Below are 23,307 nucleotides of genomic sequence, written 5' to 3'. Positions count from 1 at the left end.
CCTCTCCATATGGACCTCGAAGTATCCCCAAATAAACATAATTTTCGAATTCTTGCACCTATGCATTTAAGTAAAATCCAAAAGTCAAACCATAACGGGTAAGTTGATCAAATGTTCTAGCACCAAGATACATCTTAAGGATTGAAAAAAAAAACATGCGAATCATATTGGAACACCAAAGATAATCCACAAGATTCAGCGCTGGCCAAAGTGCCTAATCACTGTCGGGATCTTGACTCAGCCCGTCTTGCTTCGTCTGGAGTAGAAGGAAACAGCTCCACATATCTAGACCCAATTGTCATCTTGTCTTTGCACATAGCTCTCTTAGCCTCCTCTGCAGAAGCAAACTCTACATACGCCTCTCCAGTAGCTTTCCCATCAGGGCGACATGCAATGTGTATCCTTTCTTCTATCAGCTTGAAATCCTGGAAAAATTCAACAATTTCAGGTTTTTTCACTGAAAAAGGGAGGCCACGCATCTTCAATATTTCAGTGTATTCCAGCTGGTCCTTGTCACTGAACCTCTTCGATCGAGCTGGAGGAGGGCTTCCATGATAGTCATTATCATAAATTCCTTCATAGTTTACCTCCCCAGCAACAGCATTGTAGTAATCCTGCCTCTTGCATCTGAAAACTTCCACATACCTCCGACCCATGCTCTGCCGATCTCTTTGTAAAGCAAACTCAACCTGCATTGATCCCGCGAAGACAACAAAGGCTTCTCCCGAGAACCGTCCACTCTTGTTGACAAGCAGAACATCCACAATGTCCAGTCCAGCAAAGAACTTGAAAATGTCAATGTCGGTGCAGTTGAAGGGAAGCCCCCTGAGCCGAATCACTGGAAAGGGCGGGGGTTGAAAGCCGCCACCATATCCATAAGGTTGAAAGCCACTTGTGCCACTGCTCACTGCGAAGTAGGGATTGGATTCCATCATTCTTTGTCTCTTTGAGCCGACCTCGTACCCGTCCGAAACCCCCCCGCTTCCCAACATTGCCCTTTAAATACCCAAAAAAGAAAAAAAAAAATCCCCCACTCAACCTGTTAATAAAACCAAACCCAACCCACTATTCCCTGACACCCAACTCTTTATCATTACATTTTTTTGTCCTCAAAACAAAAAGTATATGTAGAGACCTTTTTAAATCAACCAACAACATATAAACCCCAGAGAAGCCAAACATGACTATGCGTAAGCAAGGAAACACACAGTCTTACAAATCAAGTTTTAGTAGTGATAATCATCAAAGCATGAAACATGGAAATACAGCATGTTGACTAAAATTATACCTTATAAAGAACTAAAATGATATAAAAAAACTAATTAGGTGAGTAAAAGAATAAAAGAATTTCATCTTCAGAGTTAATCAACTCACACAATTTGCACATACCGCATCCCAAGTTCAGCTTAAACTTTGTTGCACAAAGAAACAGGGCATAGAGCAATCGATATACAAAATTAAAAAAGGAACAGGTACCATAGGCCAGTCATTATACGAACTTCTGTATAAAAACTAGGCAATAAATCAGTCACCAACTCCTCACCAAATAAGATATTGGTGGAACAACGATTCAGCTCGCACTTATAAAAACCGAAGCATTAAGAAATAAATATTTTTCACTTCCTACCGCAAATTCTAGAGAGTGAACATTAGATGAGATTGTATAGATGTTTATCAACTTATAACAAAATCATCTGAAATTCCTTGACGCATAAGACTTGTAAAATACCATTATACACAACACATCAATTTATTATTGATGATATTTGACAATAAAAAAGATAAATAATCTACACTGATTATTTTAATTTACACGAGTTTCCAGAAAATCAGTAACATTTATCGACCCAATACAAGCGATTAAAAGTCGAATAGGATTTTCTTCGCTTCATTCCTTAAGAAAATGGAAGATCTATATTCCCCCAAATATGGTTTCTTTCATAAAAAATTTTAGAAAAAAAGGAGCCAAAAGCCCTAAATCCTATGTTCATCATGTCAGAATCATAAGCCCAAAATCAAAACGAAAAAAAAAACACGGTGATGTCATAGCAAGCGGCAGGTCGAAGAAGAGTGGCAACGAGCAAATAGGGATCACCAAAAAAAAGGAAGCAACAAAGAGAACGGGATTTATTCAACTTACCCTCTTGGTCCGTACATAGCTACGAGGCTTTTTCGTTTGTTTTGTTGGTTAGTTTGCTTGTCTTGGTGTCTTGGGTAGCTGCTTCGATTCTCTGAAGAAGTGAAAAGGAAAGGTCGAATGATATAGAGAAGAGAAAGCAAACCTTAAACAGAACGTCGTTGTAGTTGCGAGAGAATAGAAACCCTACCCTAACCGTAGCTCTTCATCAGCCACCATCCACCCCCCAACGTAATGCGTTTGTTTTTTGAGTCTTGGGTCCTTTCCAAAATTAAAATCAGAAGAGCTTCTGTCCAATTACCTAAATAGCCTTATGGTCAAGTAAGTTATTTTTCACCAACTCTTTTCTAACAATTACGTTGGGTATAAAACTGAGTTAAATTCCGGAATAAAGTAAGACAAATTGGGTGGGCAGTGGGCCCGTGCCGGCTGCCCCATCCCCCGTCCGTGCCGCCCCTGTGACTTGTGAGGCTGGCAAATTACCCATTCTGCCGATGCTAGATGCGGGGAGACCCCGTTAGCTTCTGGAGCTTCAAGCGGAGGCAGGGGCGGGATAGGGTGGCTTGTTAATAATATATATTAATTATATATATTATATATAATACATATTATATCAAAAAAAAATACCGAGGCCTGGGTAATTTTTTTAACGGCCCTGCCCATAATCAATTTTGATTACGGGTTAATACCCTGTCGAATCCCCCTGACCCCTGCTTCTCTTCTTTCACGTGATCGCTCTCTCTCTCTCCGATTTTCAATTCTCTTCGATTCATCGTTTGCCTCACCATCGTCATCTCAAGTTGCTGTCGCGATCACAAATTGCCATCTTCATCTCTTGTAAGCCTCAATGCCTCTCGAATGCAAGTAGGGCTCACTCCTAAGTCTCTTCACAAATCGCTCCTAATTTTTTTTTTTATTATTATTTGTGGATGGAGATTGGAGGACGAGATTAAAGGAAGACGGAATTGTGAATTGTGTAATGTGGAGGATTTGATTGTGCATATAATTTTGTGAATTGCTTGATTGTGCTGTAAATTGCTGTGGAGATTGGAAGGGTGGGAGCGGATAATTGGAGGTCCACCCCTGCATCCCGGTCAATGAACGGGGTACTCTGCCCCCATATGGACAGGGTCGGAGCCCGAAGGAAAAATCCCAACCCGTCCTGTAGGAGGCGGATAGTACCCCTAAAATCTATTTATTATCTCCTACACCATGTATCAACATGTGATTTATCATTTTTATCATTTTATTTCAATACATACATATTTATGTGTAAATATGTATATTTAAATAGAATAACAAATAACATATTAATATGTGATGTAAGAATAATAAATAGTATTTCTCCAAAATATATTATACGAAAACATATCAGTTTATTACATTTACAAACATATTTAAATTTGCTATTTTATGTTTGCTTTTGAAGAAAAAATATCGATTGAAATAGAATTATTCAATCACATGAAATTGAGCATATTTCCCCGTCTCTTCTTTTTCGTTTGCGTTATTGAATTTAGACTGCGTTTGAATGTTAAACTGAATTGAGTTGAATTTAGATGATAAAATATTATTTTTTAATATTATTATTATTTTAAGATTTGAAAAAATTAAATTGTTTATTATATTTTGTATTGAGATTTGAAAAAGTTGTAATGATGAATTGAGATAATTTTAAGTTCCAAACGAAGCCTTAAGAAAATGGAGCTTGGATACTTTTGAACTATGTGTCTTCCTCATCTAGCATTTCGTGGCCAATGCAGTTTATCATGATGGTACGCTATACATACATCTCGTATCTGCGTTTGTTTTCTTTTTTTTTTCAAAAAAAAAAAAAGAAAAGGAATCAAATACTATATGGCATTTCCCCTCAATCTCATAACAATCAATTACGCATTCGGATTGAATTCTTCATTTTTCAAGAGGCTAACTTCATTACTCACTATTCCATTCCATAATATGAATTTACATTCAGGCCAAATAAATAACAATAGAATAACATTTACTACGACGGTGTTTAGAGAACAGAGATTCTACAATTTCCGATGCAATAATCACCGGAATCAATTTTCTACTTTTAAGAGTCGACAAGCAAGTTTGCTAACCCTCGTGGATAATAGTAACCAAGGTATTATCCCAACCTGCAGCCACATTAGGAGGTCAATCGCCAGAATATTCAGAAATCCCATAAGCATTAAAACGAATACATGCTTTAAAAATGACCATTTTTTTTTTTTTTTTTGTTCAACTGATTAAACAATTGAGCCTGAAGGCCCAACACTTTTACGTAGGATATGGCCTAATGAGTTATGTCCTTGTCAAACATTTGATTTAAATACATCATGCACGCAAACAATCATAATGTGGGATAGTCGGATATCTTAAAAGGGGTCCTAATCTCCTATTTTTCAATAAAAGACTCAAGATCTTAAACTTATTACCGCCAGGTTCAAAGAAGACGGTTCTGAAGTGTTATGAGATTATTTAGATACATAAAGTACAGAGTTTCAAACACTAAGAGATGTTATCCTTGTACATCTGTTAAACGGTTAATATTGATAACAAAATTCATAGCTTTTTTGTTATTAAGTTGCACCAAGTGTTCTCTTGGTAAAGAAATTGCATTGATATCTTTTCTGAACCATGGCCAACAATTTAATATATACTACAGTGGTCAGCAGGTATAGGATGTGAGGCTCAGCACAGCCATTTCTCAACAGAGAAATAGCTAAACAAATTTCCCATGTTCCACATAGGTTTCTGTCACACGGGATGCATAGATACAACAAGAAGAGTAAATGAGTCAAGGGCTATTTACCATAACATTGTTGTTTGAGATGCCACCAGTCCTCCAAGATAACACCCTCCCTGTGAAGGTGAAAAAGGCAGATACATATAAGTTGAGGCAGGAAGTCTCAAATAATTTTCATACTATTCTTTATGAATATCCTGCCTTCTTGAGACAAAGCCAGGAATCTTTTAATGGGATGCCAAAAGATATTTAGAAAGTATGAAATGATTTATCATCCCAGCACGTAAGTAATACCATAAGTAACTCTGTGCAAAGCCAATTTCAAAGGGCTCCCTCATGGGGAGCAAGAGCAGCTAGTTCTGCACCTATCAACGTCTTTGTTTTGCCCAAGTAGCATATTCTTTAGTTAGTTTATAAAAGGAAGATAGTATGAGCTGATCAATCAAACTACAAGTCTGTAAAGAGTATAATTTCCGCAGCATAAGGGAACAAAGTAAAATGATTAATGGCAACAAGCATTACCAAACGGTTGCACAAGTTGCTGAGATATGATGGCAACAGGAACCCCCCAGAACCAGCAAACGAGCACAAAATATGTCAGAACCTACATGACAGAACCAAATCAATAAACTCTTTGGAACTCAACCAAGGCAGCAAGTTCAGGTTAACTCAGCAAAATCAAATGCTCAAGAAGCACCTTAAAAAGAAACAGAACTTTCAGGTGCAAACCATATGATATTTTCATTTCCTTGCCACGTGATTCTTGATCTGGAAATCAGTGAAGTGTCAGAAGCTTTCTTTTAAATAGGGGAAAATGAAATAAAATTAAAAATAAATAACAAAATATAACAAAAACTGCATAATTTTTTAAACTGGAAGACACAGAGCTCAGAAAAGAAACAAGCGGGAATTAATAATTTTGATAAAGCAGAGAAACCTCCACAAATGCAGTGCAAAGATCTCATGAGGTTTCTTTCTTTTTTTTTTTCTTTCCATTTTAAGAATTGCATAGGAGGCACATGCCGCACAGCCAGCTACATTACACATAAGTGCATTAAAAGGATAACAGTTGACGCAATAAATCTTTTCCTAAAGTACAGTTAACACAATAAATCCAAAGAAGGTTTGCTGAAAACTCAAGATAAACAAACTGCAAAATTACAAAAAACTGAACGACATCCAAAACTGCCCAATCGATCAATCAAGAAATTAAAATTGATAAGACTATACATGCTAACATGTCCATAAAATGAGTAAATGTAAGTTGATGAGCTGAGCTGCAGATAGTCTCACAATTTGCAAGTTCCTTCTCCTTGGCAGCTGCTAACCTCCTAAGCTTGGCAGCTTGTGCAAATGTGGATGGCCTGTAATCAACAAAGAAGCAAATCATATAGATATATGGATATTTCATCAGAAAAGAAAAGATATGTAGTTTTATCCATAATTAACATCTACTCTCTGAAAGGTAAATTGTTATTTAAGGCTTTAGTATTCCTTTAAAAATAAATCTAATCTCTTCCAACAACAATAAATAGAAACTGAACAAGCATGAATTTTAAAAATAAAGCATATTAAGTTGTATTAAAAAAATAAAGCAGATTAACTTGTAAACAGAAATCTACTACTGGTTGAGGATCCTCATTGGGCAGCAAAGTGTAAGAAAATCAAGCTTTTGGAAAAACAAGATTGCAGTGATGCATAGTTACGTACCATTAATGGTTAAAAAAAGAATCATGAAATGTTAAACTAATGAAATGTTGTTTTGATCTAATATCAAAAGAGATAAGGCACTCAGAACAGCTTCCACCCAATCAAGTAGAAATTTAACGTCAGTTACCGAACCACTCACTCTGACAAGGAGCTGGCCTCTTTCAAGAGTTGCTTTATCTCTCCCCGCAACTGGAGTACTTCAGCACTCTTGGGTCCTCTCTAAAAAGAAACAGTATGATAAAAAATAAAAAAGAATGACTAGAAATCACTCAAATAATTTAAAACCTTAAGAGTACAATCTTTCCCCTATAATACCAGCATGCAATTATCGCAGTCAGCTACCTTATTGATATCGATATACATATAAGCTACAAAATTGCAGACAATCTTAATATTAAATACGCTACGTTTAAGACAGCCTAAGATCCAAATTTAAATATATACGATACGTTTCGGTTAAGCTCTGGTTCAAGGAAAGTTTCAAGTGTGATATAAAACCCCCCATCTAAGAACTAAATTCAAATATATACCTCCAATTTACAAATATAAAACGTCAGCATCTATCAGATAGCATCCCGACTCCTGTGCGATAATACAATACCTCTCTATTCGCAACCATCTTTTTAATCAAACACAATGAGAAATATAAATTTTAGCGAGAAGAAAAATCTATAACCAAACGAAATAAAGCTAAGATAATATGAACGAACCTTTTTTAAGTGTCCGAGCCAGATGGAGACTAACTGGAAGCTCATTACAATCATGAAGACGAGAAGAGATGCAAGCGAGCCCTGATGTCCTAGGGTTTCTTCTTCTCCCATCTCTCTCGCTCGCCGGATCGATCACTTCTTAGGAATCAGTTCCACGCATTACTACGAAGCGATTTGGTAGCAACTGTGACAGTCTGTGAGTGAGGACGAGATCGGTTAAATGGCCGGGCCGGGAACTGGACTCACTCTAATGTATTATGTGGTGGTGGATTGGCAAAGTGAACAAACGAGCCCATTTTACTATGTGTTGATGAGGAAACACTTGTTAAACAAATAAGAGTTTTTAATGTATTAAACATTGTTTTTTCCATTTAAATAAATCGGATTTTATCACCTAGTAAAATGATAGACATGCAACTATTTTTAAAATTTTTTATATAATTATGTTTTAAATAAGGGATATTTTTGTAGAGTAATTTATAAAAATAACATCATTTTACATAAATATCTTTATTTTAAAACAGAATTATATAAAGGGTTGTGAAAATGATTGTTGACGTAGAAGAAATTAGTCCAGGTACATTTTGACTTTATTTGTATTGTTCACAACTCTGATCAAGTGATTGATTAAACACTGCCCTATTTAAGAGGATTAGACTGTCTGCACATCTTCAATTGTCGCATGACATGTATGGTTACAATATATAATAAGTTTTTCAGTTTATTTATTTAATAATTGTTTTCCAACATCTTTTTGGATGCATATTGTGGTGTTCACCATCACATCTCGTTTCAATATGGAAACAACCGATTCCAATGACTTTGAGTTGAGTTTAACTCAATAAAATTAAAATTCACGAGATTTGTAATTAATTAGATGTTGAGTTGAGTTAAGCTCTTTATGAATAGTAGTGAGTTGAGATGGTAGACTGAGTTTTGTGAGGTCTACTTTAGATGAGTTTAAATGTGTTTGGATGTTAATATGAGTTTATATATATTTATAGGAAGTTGAAAAAGGTTATGGGTTTCACGTGTAAAAAAATTTTGAATTGAGATGAGTGTAATAATTTGAGTGTTAGATATTTAGATATTAAATTTAACTTAAAATTAGACTGAACTGAATTAACAATCAAACGGGACTGAGACTTGCACAAAGTTGTCATTTAAACATGAAAAAATATAATTATAAGCGATTCTGCACATTAATATGCACGTCCATTAATATGCATTAAACATCTTGTATGATGTTTGGTTGCCGGTTGAGCAAGAGGTGCTACAGAAAGTAGAAACATGCAGGACACGTTCAAGCGGATTTCTACACTAAACACGCCCCTTGGCAAACTATCACATATGATCTTAGATAAAACTATTTCACTCCCCACGCGTGAGATGCGGTCGGGCATACTTTAATGTCCCAATGTCAAACCGAATGGGTTGTTGAATTTTGATGGCTTTTGGAGGTCTGAAGTATAATTTTTTAAAAGAGGAACTTGAAGTGAAATATAGAGCTAGCTAGCTTTCAAACAAAACAATCTCCTTTCTGTACATGTTGATTTGTTTAATTCTGAATTAAGTTGATATTATTTCGTTGTTTAATTTGTTAGAACATCCATATCATCGTAAATATATATACACCTCTAGGTGTATTCCAAGCTAGCTTGTTTGGGTCTTTTGTCCTCTTATCATATATATGACGAGAATATATAGCTAGTGATAAAAAAACACATCCATACGACATACAACATACAACATACGACTTTTTGGTTTATTTGCTGTGACATGAATTTGAAAGTAATAGTTGATCAACAGATCATGAGTACATGATGCACTCATCATGAGCTAGCGTACTAGATCTTATTGTTTCTAGCTAGCTAACAACATATTGAAACTTCGACACTCCCAATGAATGTCAATATCTTTATCGAGTCCAAATTAAAGCTACCATTTTCATTGCAAGTGAGCAATGAGATCAGCAGCAAATTGCCTCGTACAGACTAGAACAGAATTGGCCGCGTTCGTCAAAGGATTTGGATCATGTAAAAGTACATACGTGAGATCGAAGATAATTATGAAACGAACCTCTCAATCCGCCGTAGTTCTTCTGTAACATCAATCATGGTCGGCCTAATCTCTGGATCCTCATCTACGCATGTGAGGGCAAGCTGCAGTACAGATTGCAATTGTTCCTCCATACCTATTAGTACTCCACTTTCTGATCCATCCACCCTTAATGCCGGATCCACAATTTGACTTATTGCATGATTTCTTACGTAATTTACCAAGCTCGCATCTTCTTCTTCATCAGCAGACGTTGCTCGACCGCGATTATAAGGACGTTGCGCTGTTAAAATCACCAACAGCAGCATTCCAAAACTATAGACATCTGTTTTCTCTGTTACCTTGCCGGTAGCAACATAGCTTGGGCATAAGAACCCGATACTCCCACGCACATCATCTTGTACAAAAGTTTCACCCTCGGGAAGCGAAATGCAGAGCGAGAATTCAGCCAGTTTGGGAACATCGTGTTGGTTTAACCAGATATTTCCCAATCTTATATCCCTATGAATGATGGGTCTGGAGAAGGCGTTGTGGAGATATGCAACAGCATGAGCAATCTCCCTTGTAATCTTCAACCTGCTCTGCCATGCCATGGGCTGACATTCGTTCCGAGTTCCATCGTCTTTGATAACATAGATACGATCGGCAAGGGTCCCAACGGCAGATTCATATACTAAAGTGGGCAGTTGAGTCTCGAGACAGCACCCTACTAGCTTTAAAACATTCTGGTGAGCGCTTACTTTTGCAGAAATGGCGATATCGGTGACGACATATTCTTGCTCGATCGAATCTTTTTCGTACTTCTTAATGGAAATTATTCGGTCATCGAGAGAACCCTTGTACCATTTATAACTCCTGATTTTATGAAGAACACGACGACCATCAAAGTTATCGGTTGCTAACCTGAGTTCTTCATGGGAGAAGCTACGGATTGGAGTATGCTTGCCATTACAAGTGGCAACCAGCTCCTCCAAGACCTTGCTTCCGTTGTCTAGAAACAGTCTTTTCCTTTCTGCCTGTCTCTCATGTCGACTCTCATTCTTTTTCCGCCAATTCAAATAATCTGTACAAGAGATTACCAGCTTCTCTAATAAAAACATGGTTTCCGTTCTTTAAAAGATTTTTCTTTTTTCCTGCATATTCATGAAAAATGATCGGTCTTTCTATACCCTCTGAACTGCACTCTGCAGGGGTTGAATGTGGTCAATTAAACATCTGTTCCTTTTCCCCCTACCATCTACGAAGGGAGATGGAAATTTAGTGGAAAATAAAAGAGACGCGTTTTGTTGAATTTATTGGACTTTTTCTTTTTGAGAGTCAACGGTCATTCATTGCAACATATTCTACGTAGGATATGATCTCTCTGCCACTCTTTTCCACTTTCACGCGCAAGACTTGAAATTGTCTGGTTTGAACAGTCAGTCTCGTCTTTCCATTGTAATTTTTTTAAATTTTTATAAAATATAATAAATAATTTAATTTTTTTAAATTTTAAAATAATAATAATATTATAAAATAATATTTTATTATACTTTCAACTTTCATCTAAAATAATTTCATCTCATCTTACTATCCAAATCACACCTTAATAAACATTATATGATTTTTCATTTTTATTTTTTTTATCTTAATGCTTAGCAGCTTAAATATACGTGCATTTAAATAAAATAACAAAAATGATAAACTGCATATTAATTAGGTGTAAGAATATAATTTAAAGTTTCTTTATAATATTTCTCTTTGATAGATCACTATGGTTATGACAACTTGGGAAAATTAAAAAGGACATTATTATTGGAACCGACGGAGGTTGTTTGTGTTAAAACGAAATACATCTCGTAATTTCACATCTAAACAATAAAAGGTAAAACCAATCATGAAACCTATAGAACAAATTTGTTTAGAAGTCATTTTTAAGCTTCAATAACATTGAAAAGAAAAAGGAAGAATATTCTATTCATAATTCACGATTGTAAATATATTTTCTCTTTATTAATATCTGACCATCAATATGATCTCATCAAATCTATTTCAGCATTAGAATTTTAAGAATGGTGATAACTTGGATATTGAATTGTAAAATTCCTCCTACCACAAAGTCTACATAGTAAAGTTTCTACCATGACATCTTTTATGGTTCTGAAAAATAAAAAAAGAAATTCTACATATTTAAACGCAATTATTAAAGCATACGTACGAAACATCAATGACTCGATTCGTATTATTCGTAATTATTATTATTATTATTATTATTAAACAGAAACAGTATGATAAAAAATAAAAAAAGATGCCATTTAAGAATGACTATAATACCAGCATGCAATTATTGCAGTCAGCTGTCTTATTTATATATATACATATAAGCTACATTATTGCATGACATGTATTATGTGGTGGTGGATTGGCAAAGTGAACAAACGAGTCCGAGCCTTGGTTTGAAGGCTGAAATTGAATTAAGCTTGGCCCATTTTACTATGGGTTGACGAGGAAACACTTGTTAAATAAATATAATATATTAAACATTGTTTTTTCCATTTAAATAAATCGGGTTTTATCACCTAGAAAAAGGATAGACATGTAATAATTTTTTTTATATAATTATGTTTTAAATGAGTGACATTTTTGTAGAATAATTTCTAAAAATAACATTATTTTACATAAATATCTCATTTTAAAACATAATTATATAAAGAGTTGTAAAAATGATGGTTCATGTATGAGGAAATTAATCTCAGGTACATTTTGACTTTATTTGTATTGTCGACAACTCTGATCAAGTGATTGATTAAACAGTGCCCTATTTAAGAGGATTGAACTGTCTGCGCATCTTCAATTATCGTATGACATGCATGGTTTCATATAATAATAAGTTTTTCAGTTTATTTATTTAATAATTGTTTTCCAACATCTTTTTGGATGCATTTTGTGGTGTTCACCATCACATCTCGTTCCAATCTGGAAACAACCTATTCTAATGATTTTGAGTTGAGTTTAATTCAATAACAATGATTTAAATATAATTTGAGACAAGCCAACCGGCCGGTTTTTGGAGGTCTAAAGTATAATTTTTCAAAAGAGAAACTTCAAGCTTTCAAACAAAACAATCTCCTTTCTGTACATGTTGATTTGTTTAATTCTTAATTAAGTTGATATTATTTCGTTGTTTAATTTGTTAGAACATCCATATCATCGTATTATATATATACACCTCTATGTGTATTCCTAGCTAGCTTGTTCGGGTCTTTTGGCCCATATAATGATGGCATTTGTTCTCTTATCATGTATATGACGAGAATAACTAGCTAGCGATATTGTTTTAAAACACATCCATACAACATACAGCTTTTTGGTTTATTTGCTGTGACATGAAATTGAAAATAATAATTGATCAACATTTCATGAGTACATGCACTCATGATCACGAGCTAGCGTACTAAATCTTATTGTTTCTAGCTAGTTAACAACATATTAAAGTTACCATTTTCATTGCACGTGAGCAAACAGATCGGCAGCAAATTGCCTCGTACAGAACAGAATTGGCCGCGTTCATAAAAGGATTTGGATCATGTAAAAGTATAAACGTGAGATCAAAGATAATTATGAAACGAACATCTCAATCCGCCGTAGTTCTTCTGTAACATCAATCATGGTCGGCCTAATCTCTGGATCCTCATCTAGGCATGTGAGGGCAAGCTGCAGTACAGATTGCAATTGTTCCTCCCTACCTATTACTCCACTTTCTGATCCATCCACCATTAATGCCGGATCCACAATTTCACTTATTGCACGAGTTCTTAAGTAATTTACGAAGCTCGGATCTCCTTCATCATCAGCAGACGTTGCTCGACAATCAAGAGGATATTGCGATGTTAAAATCTCCAATAGCAGCATTCCAAAACTATAGACATCTGTTTTCTCTGTTACCCTGCCGGTAGCATAATAGCTTGGGCATATGTACCCGGCAGTCCCACACAGACTATCTTCTACATAAGTTTCACCCTCGGGGATCGAAATGGAGACCCAGAATCCAGTCAGTTTGGGAACATCGTGTTGGTTTAACAAGATATTTCCCAGGTTTATATCCCTATGAATGATGGGTCTGGAGAAGGCATTGTGGAGATATGCAACAGCATGAGCAATCTCCCTTGCAATCTTCAACCTGCTCTGCCATGCTATGGGCTGACATTCTTTCCGAATTCCATCGTCTTTGATAACATAGATACGATCGGCAAGGATCCCATTGGCAGATTCATATACTAAAGTGGGCGGTTGAGTCTCGAGACAACACCCTACTAGCTTTAAAACATTCTTGTGAGCGCTTACTTTTGCAGAAATGGCGATATCGGTGACGACAGTCTTGATCCCACAATTTTCGTACTTAATGGAAAATGTTCGGTCGTCGAGAGAACCCTTGTACCATGTAGGATATTCCATAGGATGATCATGAAGAACACGATGATCGTCAAAGTTATCGGTTGCTAACCTGAGTTCTTCATAGGAGAAGCTACGGATTGGAGTATGCTTGCCATTACAAGTGGCAACCAGCTCCTCCAAGACCTTGCTTCCGTTGTCTAGAAACAGTCTTTCCCTTTCTGTCTGTCTCTCATGTCGACTCTCCCTCTTTTTCCGCCAAGAGATTACCAGCTTCTCTAATAACATGGTTTCCGTTCTTTAAACCACTTTTCTTTTTTCCTGCATATTCATGAAAACTTATCGATCTATCTAAATCCTCTGATCTGCACTCTGCAGGTGAATGTGGCCAATTAAACATCTGCTCCTTTTTCGCCTACAATCTACGAAGGAAGATGGAAATTTAGTGTAAAATAAAAGAGACGCGTTTTGTTGAATTTATTAGACGCGTTTTATTTATTTATTTTGAGAGTCAACGGTCATTCATTGCAACATTATATTCTACGTAGAATATGATCTCTTGCCTCTCGTTTCCACTTTCACGCGCAAGACTTGAAATTCAGAGATAATATATGCTCGTTTGGACATATTCATTTCGTTATTATAATTTTATCAGTTTTTTACATAAAATATAATAAATAATTTAATTTTTTAAAATATCATAATAATAATAATATTAAAAAATAAATTATAATAATATTTTTTTAAAATTTTAAAATTTATTTAAAATCATCTCATATCATCATCCAAACCATATCTTAATCAATATATAATTTTTTATTTTTACTCTTCTATCTTAATGCTTAACAACTTAAATATATATGAGTTTAAATAAAATAACAAAATTGATAAACCACGTATTAATTAAGAAATATATAGTATAAAGTTTCTTTATAAAATTTCTCTCTGATAGGTTACCATCGTTATGACAACTAGCGAAGACTGGGGAAAATTAAAAAGGACATTATTATTGGAACCGAGGGAGGTTGTTTGTGTTCGAACGAAATACATCTCATAATTTCACATCTAAACAATAAAAGGTAAAACCAATCAAACCTATAGAACAATTTGTTTAGAAGTCATTTTTAAGCTTCAATAACATTGAAAAGAAAAAAAAGGAAGAATATTGCATTCAAAAGTTATCACAAATTTTAAGCTATGAAAAAAGAAACAACTTTTTATTTTAAAAGGATTACGACGTGCATCTTTTATTAATAAGAAATTATTTTCATTAGTCACTATTCACTACTCCATACTCATGTCTTATAAAAAAATACTCTAATTTTCTATAAAAAAAAGTTATAAGTATAAAATATGAGAGTGAATAATAACTAATGTATAGTATTCATATTTATTAATATTGACCATCAATATCATCCCATAATCCCATTTATTAGAGCGGTTTGACTTTAGAGATAAGTTGAGATGGTTTGTGAATAGTAGAATAAAAGTTAAATTATTTATTATATTTTATGTAAAAATTTAAAAAAATTAAGATAAATTGAGATGAATTGAGGTAGGTTTTGAATGCAAATAAAACCTTAAGGAAAAAAAAAAAATCTATTTCACCATTATAATTTTAAGAATGGTGATAACTTGGATATTGCATTTTAAAATTCCTCTTACCACAAAGTCTACATAGTAAAGTTTCTACCGTAACATCTTCTATGGTTCTGAAAAGTAAAATAAAAAAAAAATTCTACAGAATTAAACGCAATTATAACAGCATACGCAACATCAATCACTCTATTATTATTATTATTATTATTATTAGTAGTAGTAGTTGTCTTAGCCTGTCAGCCAGCTTTGACGGCTGAACGTGTCGTTGTATAAATTTATTTTTTTACTTTTATTTTTATTTATTTTTTTAATATATTTAAATTTTTTTTAAAAATTAAAAAATACATTAATACACTAAAAATTAATTTTTAATTAAAAAAATTAAATAAATAAGTAAATTACATAAACTTCCATCCCCCAACGTCATGCATTTGTTTTTTGAGTCTTGGGTCCTTTCCAAAATTAAAATCAAAAGAGCTTCTGTCCAATTACCTAAATAGCCTTATGGTCAAGAAAGTTATTTTTCACCAACCATTTTCTAACCATTACGTTGGGTATAAAATTGAGTTAATTCTGAAATAAAGTACAAACAAATTCAAGGTGGGCAGCGGAAACCCGCCCCATCCCTCGTTCGCCGCCCCTGTGAGGTAGGGCATATTACCCCATCTGTCGATGTTGGGTGCGGGGGGACCTCGCTTGCATCTGAGGCTTCAAGCAAAGGTGGGGGCAAGATGGGATGGAACCCTACCCCATTCCGCTTGTTCATAATATATATATTAATTATATATATAATACATATAATACATATTATATAAAAAAAATACCAAAGCATTGGCTGGGTACTTTTTTTAATACCCTCTTGAAGACCCCCCGGCCCCTGCCTCTCTCTCTCTCTCTGTCTCTCTCTCTCTCTCTGCAATTCTCGATTCTCTCCAGTTCGTCGTTTGCCTCACCAGTCACCATCATCATCTCGAGTTGCCGTCGCAAATCATCATCACTGTCTCTTGTAAGCCTCAGCGCCTCGCGAATGTAAGTAGAGCTCACTCTCTAATGTCTTCGCGAATCGCCCCCAATTTTTTAATTTTTTTATTATTTGGATGGAGATTGGAAGATGAGATTAAAGGAGGACGAGATTGTGAATTATGTGCTATGGAGGATTTGATTGTGCATGTGGTTTTGTGAATTGATTGATTGTGTTGTGAATTGCTGTGGAGATTGGAGGCGCTTGGGGCCGACGGTTGGAGATCCAAAATATTCAGAAATTCCATAAGCATTAGAATGAATACATGCTTTAAAAATGACAATTTTTTTTTTTCTTCAACTGATTAAACAATTGAGCCTCAAGCCCCAACACTTTTACGTAGGATATGGCCTAATGAGTTATGTCCTTGTCAAACATTTGATTTAAATACATCATGCACGCAAACAATCATAATGTGGGATAGTCAAATATCTTAAAAGGGGTCCTAATCTCCTATTTTTCAATAAAAGACTCAAGATCTTAAACTTATTACCGCTAGGTTCAAAGAAGACGGTTTTGAAGTTTTATGGGATTATTTAGATACATAAAGTACACAGTTTCAAGCACTAAGAGATGCTATCCTTGTACATCTGTTAAACGGTTAATATGATAATAAAATTCATAGTTTTTTTGTTATTAAGTTGCACCAAGTGTTCTCTTGGTAAAGAAATTGCATCGATATGTTTTATGAACCATGGCCAACAATTAAATATATACTACAGTGGTTAGCAGGTATAGGATGTGAGGCTCAGCACAGCCATTTCTCAACAGAGAAATAGCTAAACAAATTTCCCATGCTCCACATAGGTTTCTGTCACACGGGATGCACAGATACAACAAGAAGAGTAAATGAGTCAAGGGCTATTTACCATAACATTGTTGTTTGAGATGCCACCAGTCCTCCAAGATAGCACCCTCCCTGTGAAGGCAAAAAAGGCAGATACATATAAGTTGAGGCAGGAAGTCTCAAATAATTTTCATACTATTCTTGATGAATATCCTGCCTTCTTGAGACAAAGCCAGGAATCTTTTAATGGAATGCCAAAAGATAGATAGAAAGTATGAAATGATTTATCATCCCAGCACGTAAGTAATACCATAAGTAACTCTATGTGCAAAGCCAATTTCAAATGGCTCTCTCATGGGGAGCAAGAGCAGCTAGTTCTGCACCTATTATGTGGTAGACCACAACATGTTATGGCAATGGATGAATTTAATTGTTGCGTGGACGTATGTGGCTTGTTGGAGATGCAGTTTAGTGAAAATTTATTTTCATGGTGTAATGGGCATAATAATTTTACCCGTAGTTGGGCTCGGTTAGATCGGGTGTTTCTGAATGTTACGGCAAATAATGTATTTCCAGATGCCCAGTTGAGATATTTACCGAGAATGACCTCAGACCATGCTCCTATGCATGTGCGTTTGGCAAGGAATGATGTTCCTTATGGGTTTCCTTCATTCAAGTTCCAACAAATGTGGATTTCCCATGATTTATTTTTTGAATGTATGGTGCTGGTCTGGAGGGGCGATGTCAGTGGCTCGGCTTTTATTGACCTTGCTGCGAAATTGAAGAGGTTAAAGTCAGCTTTACGTGTGTGGAATAAAACGGTATTTGGAAGAACAGAAGTGAATATTTAAAGACTTGAATCTCGTATAGAGATCATAGAACAGAATTTTCAAGATAGTTATTCTCAAGAGGATGAGATGGATTTATTAGCAACACAGCTGGAATTGAAAGTTTGGGTTAACAGGGAAGAGATTCGGCTGTCTCAGCAAGCCAAACAGTCTTGGTTGTCCATGGGGGAAGCGAATGCTCAGTTTTTCCGTTCGGTGAGTTGAAGAAATCAAACACGGGTTCTAGAAATGAAGCTCCCTGATGGTACTTATTTATCTTCTCTTGAGTAGATACATAATGGTGCTATTAATTATTTCCAATAGGTTTTGGAAGCTAGGCCGAATACACATTGCCCATATTTATTTGAATTGGTGCAAGATGTGGTGACTGAAAATGATAATGTTGAACTCTGTCGAGAGCTATTGGGGTTTTATAGATCCTGTTGGCATATTGTAAAGCAAGACGTTGTTGATGCAGCCAAAGAATTTTTCAGTGGTGTGATGCTTCCGAGGTTCTATACGGCATCTTCACTGGTGCTTATTCCGAAAATCTCAAATCTGGATAGTTTTGATAAGTTTAGGCCCATAAGCTTGTGCTCGGTATTTTACAAGGTATGCTCTAAAATTTTGGTTGCTTGTTTGTCTATAATGTTAGCCAAAATTATTTCGCCAGAACAAGGTGCATTTATAAAGGGTAGAAGCATTTTTGAGAATATTAGTCTTACACAATAAATGAAACAGGGTTGAATAAGAAGTCAAGATGGGGAAATGTGATGATGAAGATTGATATGGCTAAAGCTTATGATAGTATTGATTGGGGATTTCTCATGCATGTCTTAAGTTCTTTCGGCTTTTCGAATAGATTTTGTGGGCTTATTAGACAATGTATTACGACTCCATGGTTCTCTGTGAATTTAAATGGTATTTCTAAAGGTTTTTTTAAAAGTGGGCGTGGTTTGCGGCATGGTGATCCACTATCTCCTTATTTATTCATTCTAGTGGAGGAAATATTATCTAGAATGTTAAAAAAAAAATGGCGTTGGGGAAGATTGCACCTTTCTATCACCATAGAGGAGCTCCTATCATTTCTCATCTAATATATGCATATGATATTGTAATCTTTGTGAATGGTGGCACAGCTTCTTTAAAAGTGGTGCCAAATGTATTAAAAGATTATGAAAGTCGGTCTGGTCAAGAGGTAAACAAGAAAAAATCTTCTATTTATTTTGCCAAGTAGATGACTTTAACTAGACGCCGAAGGATTCTTCGTCTAACTGGTTTATTTGAGGACGAGTTCCCTTTTATTTACTTGGGAGTTACTATTGTTTCTAGAAGGCTACTACAGGAGGTGCAATCTTCGCTTCATATGAAATTGGCATGGAACCTACTTCAATGTCACTCGATTTGGTCTCAATTTTTCTTATCCAAATATGTTGGTTAGAAATACATTACTTTGGTGGATGCTAAAAAGGGATCAAAATTTTGGAAAGTGTTGATGATGAATATCCCGTTTGTGCTTTGGAATTCAAAGTGGAATATTAAGGAGAGAAAGGTGTTTTTTTGGCATGATAAGTGTCTTAGTGATGGACCAATTATTTCTCAACAACAAGTTAGTGAGTTACCAAATTTACTATTGTCTAATTGTAAGAATAATAGTAGTTGGAATGTACAGATGTTTGACAGATTGGTTGGGGTGGAAAAATCAGATCAAATAATGAAAGAATTAGGATGAATTAAAGCAGGGGCGGATGTATTGATATGGTTGCCGAATGCTAATGGTTTGTTTTCTACACCTAGTGCATTTGAGTGTTTTCGTGTTTGTGCTCCTAGATTATCTTGGATGCAATGGGTGTGGCATCCAGCGGTGCCCAGGAAAATGTCAATTCTATTGTGGAAGGCAATGCATGGATGTCTTTCAGTTGATGATAGAATTCGTAGAGCTGGGATTAATCTAGCATCCAAGTGTGATTGCTGTAGTTCAGGGGGTTATTAAGATCAGAATCATGTTTTTGGAGGTCTAAAGTATAATTTTTCAAAAGAGAAATTTCAAATAGGTTGCGTTTGGATGTTAAATTGAGTTGAGTTGAGATGATAAAATATTGTTAGAACATTATTTTTTAATATTATTATTATTTTGAAATTTGAAAAAGTTGATTTTTTTAATTATATTTTGTATTGAAATTTTATATTATATCATAGTATATACACGTCTAGCTAGGTGTATTCCTAGCTAGCTTGTTCGGATCTTTTGGTCTATATAATGGCATTTGTTCTCTTATCATATATATGACGAGAATAAATAGCTAGCGATATTGTTTTGAAACACATCCATACAACATACGACTTTTTGGTTTATTTGCTGTGACATGAAATTGAAAGTAATAATTGATCAACGTTTCATGAGTACATGCGCTCATCAAATCTTATTGTTTCTAGCTAGCTAACAACATATTAAAAGTAAACATTTTCATTGCACGTGAGCGAAGAGATCAGCAGCAAATTGCCTCGTACAGAACAGAATTGGCCGTGTTCATAAAAGGATTTGGATCATGTCAAAGTGAAAGAAACAGAAAAAGATGGAAGCTTTTACACAATAACAGTAGAGAAGACAGAACAGCCTATATATATAGGCTAATACAGAACTGATAATAACATGAAAATAGGCACTACCCATCGTTCAAAACACTCCTATTGCCTAGGTAAACAGAAACAAACTCACTGACACTCCTAAAGACTAGGACAATTCAAACGTGCAAATTACTTACTAATTTCCTCAACAAAAGTACATACGTGAGATCGAAGTTAATTATGAAACGAACCTCTCAATCCGCCGTAGTTCTTCTGTAACATCAATCATGGTCGGCCTAATCTGTGGATCCTCATCTACGCATGTGAGGGCAAGCTGCAGTACAGATTGCAGTTGTTCCTCCATGCCTATTACTCCACTTTCTGAGCCATCCACCCTTAATGCCGGATCCACAATTTCACTTATTGCATCATTTCTTACGTAATTTACTAAGCAACTAACTGAGCTCGCATCTCCTTCATCATCAGCAAACGTTGCTCGACGATTAACTAATGGACGTTGTGCTGTTAACTCCAACAGCAGCATTCCAAAACTATAGACATCTGTTTTCTCTGTTACCCTGCCGGTAGCAAAATAGCTTGGGCATATCATGTACCCGATAGTCCCACGCACACCGTCTTCTACAAAAGTTTCACCCTCGGGGATCGAAATGGAGAGCCAGAATCCAGTCAGTTTGGGAACATCGTGTTGGTTTAACAAGATATTTTCCAATTTTATATCCCTATGAATGATGGGTCTGGAGAAGGCGTTGTGGAGATATGAAACAGCATGAGCAATCTCTCTTGCAATCTTCAACCTGCTCTGCCATGCTATGGGCTGACATTCTTTCCGAGTTCCATCGTCTTTGATAACATAGATACGATCGGCAAGGATCCCATCGGCAGATTCATATGCTAAAGTGGGCGGTTGAGTCTCGTGGCAGCACCCTACTAGCTTTAAAACATTCTTGTGAGCGCTTACTTTTGCAGAAATGGCGATTTCGATGACGACTGCATGCTCGATCATATCTTTTTCGTACTTAATGGAAATTGTTCGGTCGTCGAGAGAACCCTTGTACCATATAGGATCCATACGATGATCATGAAGAACACGACGACCGTCAAAATTATCGGTTGCTAACTTGAGTTCTTCATGGGAGAAGTTACGGATTGGAGTATGCTTGCCATTACAAGTGGCAACCAGCTCCTCCAAGACCTTGCTTCCGTAGTCTAGAAACAGTCGTCTCTTATGTCGACTCTCCTCCTTTTTCCGCCAAGAGATTACCGGCTTCTCTAATAACATGGTTTCCGTTCTTTAAACGACTCTTCCTTTTTCCTGCATATTCATGAAAAATGATCGATCTATCTATACCCTCTTATCTGCACTCTGCAGGGGTTGAATGTGGCCAATTAAACATCTGTTCCTTTTCCCCCTACCATCTACGAAGGAAAATGGAAATTTAAGGTGTATTTGGATGTTTAAGTGAGTTGAGTTGAAATGATAAAATATTATTAGAATATTATTTTTTAATATTATTATTATTTTAAAATTTGAAAAAGTTTAATTATTTATTATATTTTATATTAAAATTTAAAAAAATTATAATAATAAGTTAAAATTAATTAAGATAAATTAAGGAATCAAACGAAACCTTAGTAAAAAATAAAAGAGACGCGTTTTGTTGAATTTATTAGACGCCTTTTAATTTTTTGAGAGTCAACGGTCATACGTTGCAACATATTCTATGTAGAATATGATTTCTGTGCCTCTCGTTTCCCCTTTCACGCGCAAGACTTGAAATTCAGAGATCATTAGTTTCGTTTAAAACACAATTTATTTTAATTCATTTCAATTTATTATTATAATATTTTTAAATCTTAACATAAAATATAATAAATAATTTAACTTTTTCAAATCTCAAAACAATAATAATAATAATAAATAATATTTTATCATCTCAACTAAACTCAATTCAACTCATTTCAACATCCAAACGTACTCATATATTCCTGTTCGGAGATATTTAGGCCCGGTTTGTATTCACAATCCATTTCAATTCATCTCAACTCATCTCAACTCATCTCACTATTATTCACTACTATTCAACAACTTTAACTCATAAATCTCACTACTATTTACAACTCATCTCAACTCATCTTCGAATCCAAACGATACCTTAGTCTCGTTATTATAATTTTCTCAATTTTTTATATAAAATATAATAAATAATTTCATTTTTTCAAATATCAACATAATAATATTATTAAAAAATAAATTATAATAATATTTTATTAAAATTTTAATATTTATCTAAAATTATCTATTCTCATTATCCAAACCATACCTTAATCAATATACGATTTTTAATTTTTACTCTTCTATCTTGATGCTTAGCAGTTTAAATATATATGTGTTTAAATAAAATAACAAAATTGATAAACCACGTATTAATTAAGAAATATATAGTGTAAAGTTTCTTTATAATATTTCTCTTTGGTAGATTACTATCGTTATGACAACTAGCGAAGACTAGGGAAAATTAAAAAGGACATTATTATTGGAACCGACGGAGGTTGTTTGTATTCGAACGAAATACATCTCATAATTTCACATCTAAACAATAAAAGGTAAAACCAACCAAACCTACAGAACAAATTTGTTTAGAGGTCATTTTTAAGCTTCAATAACATTGAAAAGAAAAATGAAGAATAATCCATTCAAAAGTTTTCACAAATTTTAAGCTATGAAAAAAAAAAAAACAACAATTTT

At 34.9% G+C, this 23,307-nt stretch overlaps 5 protein-coding genes across 6 annotated transcripts; all 5 read right to left on the bottom strand.

Annotated features, from left to right (window-relative positions):
- Positions 1-41: 41 nt before the first annotated feature.
- On the bottom strand, positions 42-2,479 carry LOC121259632 (heterogeneous nuclear ribonucleoprotein H2-like). Of its 2 annotated transcripts, XM_041161269.1 has the most exons (3): positions 2,328-2,479; positions 2,141-2,231; positions 42-996 (listed from the first exon to the last, which is right to left on the bottom strand). In XM_041161269.1, exons 2-3 carry the CDS (start codon positions 2,155-2,157, stop codon positions 219-221), a joined length of 795 nt encoding a protein of 264 aa, XP_041017203.1. In that variant the 5' UTR covers positions 2,158-2,231; positions 2,328-2,479; the 3' UTR covers positions 42-218. The 2 variants fall into 2 exon arrangements, with proteins under 2 accessions (XP_041017203.1, XP_041017204.1); XM_041161270.1 differs by lacking the exon at positions 2,328-2,479 and having other exon boundaries at positions 2,141-2,321.
- Positions 2,480-4,051: 1,572 nt separating this feature from the next.
- LOC121261577 (protein GET1-like) lies at positions 4,052-7,506 on the bottom strand. Its single transcript, XM_041164009.1, has 7 exons — positions 7,310-7,506; positions 6,739-6,818; positions 6,183-6,253; positions 5,587-5,657; positions 5,412-5,493; positions 4,956-5,005; positions 4,052-4,278 (listed from the first exon to the last, which is right to left on the bottom strand). Exons 1-7 carry the CDS (start codon positions 7,418-7,420, stop codon positions 4,201-4,203), a joined length of 543 nt encoding a protein of 180 aa, XP_041019943.1. The 5' UTR covers positions 7,421-7,506; the 3' UTR covers positions 4,052-4,200.
- Positions 7,507-9,322: 1,816 nt separating this feature from the next.
- Positions 9,323-10,599, bottom strand: LOC121259149 (non-functional pseudokinase ZED1-like). The gene has a single exon (XM_041160644.1). It carries the CDS (start codon positions 10,465-10,467, stop codon positions 9,376-9,378), a length of 1,092 nt encoding a protein of 363 aa, XP_041016578.1. The 5' UTR covers positions 10,468-10,599; the 3' UTR covers positions 9,323-9,375.
- A 2,090-nt stretch (positions 10,600-12,689) lies between these two features.
- On the bottom strand, positions 12,690-14,085 carry LOC121260851 (serine/threonine-protein kinase ZRK1-like). Its single transcript, XM_041162901.1, has one exon. It carries the CDS (start codon positions 14,024-14,026, stop codon positions 12,965-12,967), a length of 1,062 nt encoding a protein of 353 aa, XP_041018835.1. The 5' UTR covers positions 14,027-14,085; the 3' UTR covers positions 12,690-12,964.
- Positions 14,086-20,909: 6,824 nt separating this feature from the next.
- LOC121259543 (non-functional pseudokinase ZED1-like) lies at positions 20,910-21,840 on the bottom strand. Its single transcript, XM_041161169.1, has 2 exons — positions 21,001-21,840; positions 20,910-20,921 (listed from the first exon to the last, which is right to left on the bottom strand). The coding sequence occupies exons 1-2, from the start codon at positions 21,838-21,840 to the stop codon at positions 20,910-20,912; spliced, it is 852 nt and encodes a 283-aa protein (XP_041017103.1).
- Between the last annotated feature and the right edge of the window lie 1,467 nt (positions 21,841-23,307).

Source organism: Juglans microcarpa x Juglans regia, chromosome 4D (genome assembly GCF_004785595.1).
Source record: "Juglans microcarpa x Juglans regia isolate MS1-56 chromosome 4D, Jm3101_v1.0, whole genome shotgun sequence".
NCBI lineage: Eukaryota > Viridiplantae > Streptophyta > Magnoliopsida > Fagales > Juglandaceae > Juglans > Juglans microcarpa x Juglans regia.
Note: the sequence above shows the minus strand (reverse complement) of the source record. Positions and strands in the feature narration are given on the sequence as shown.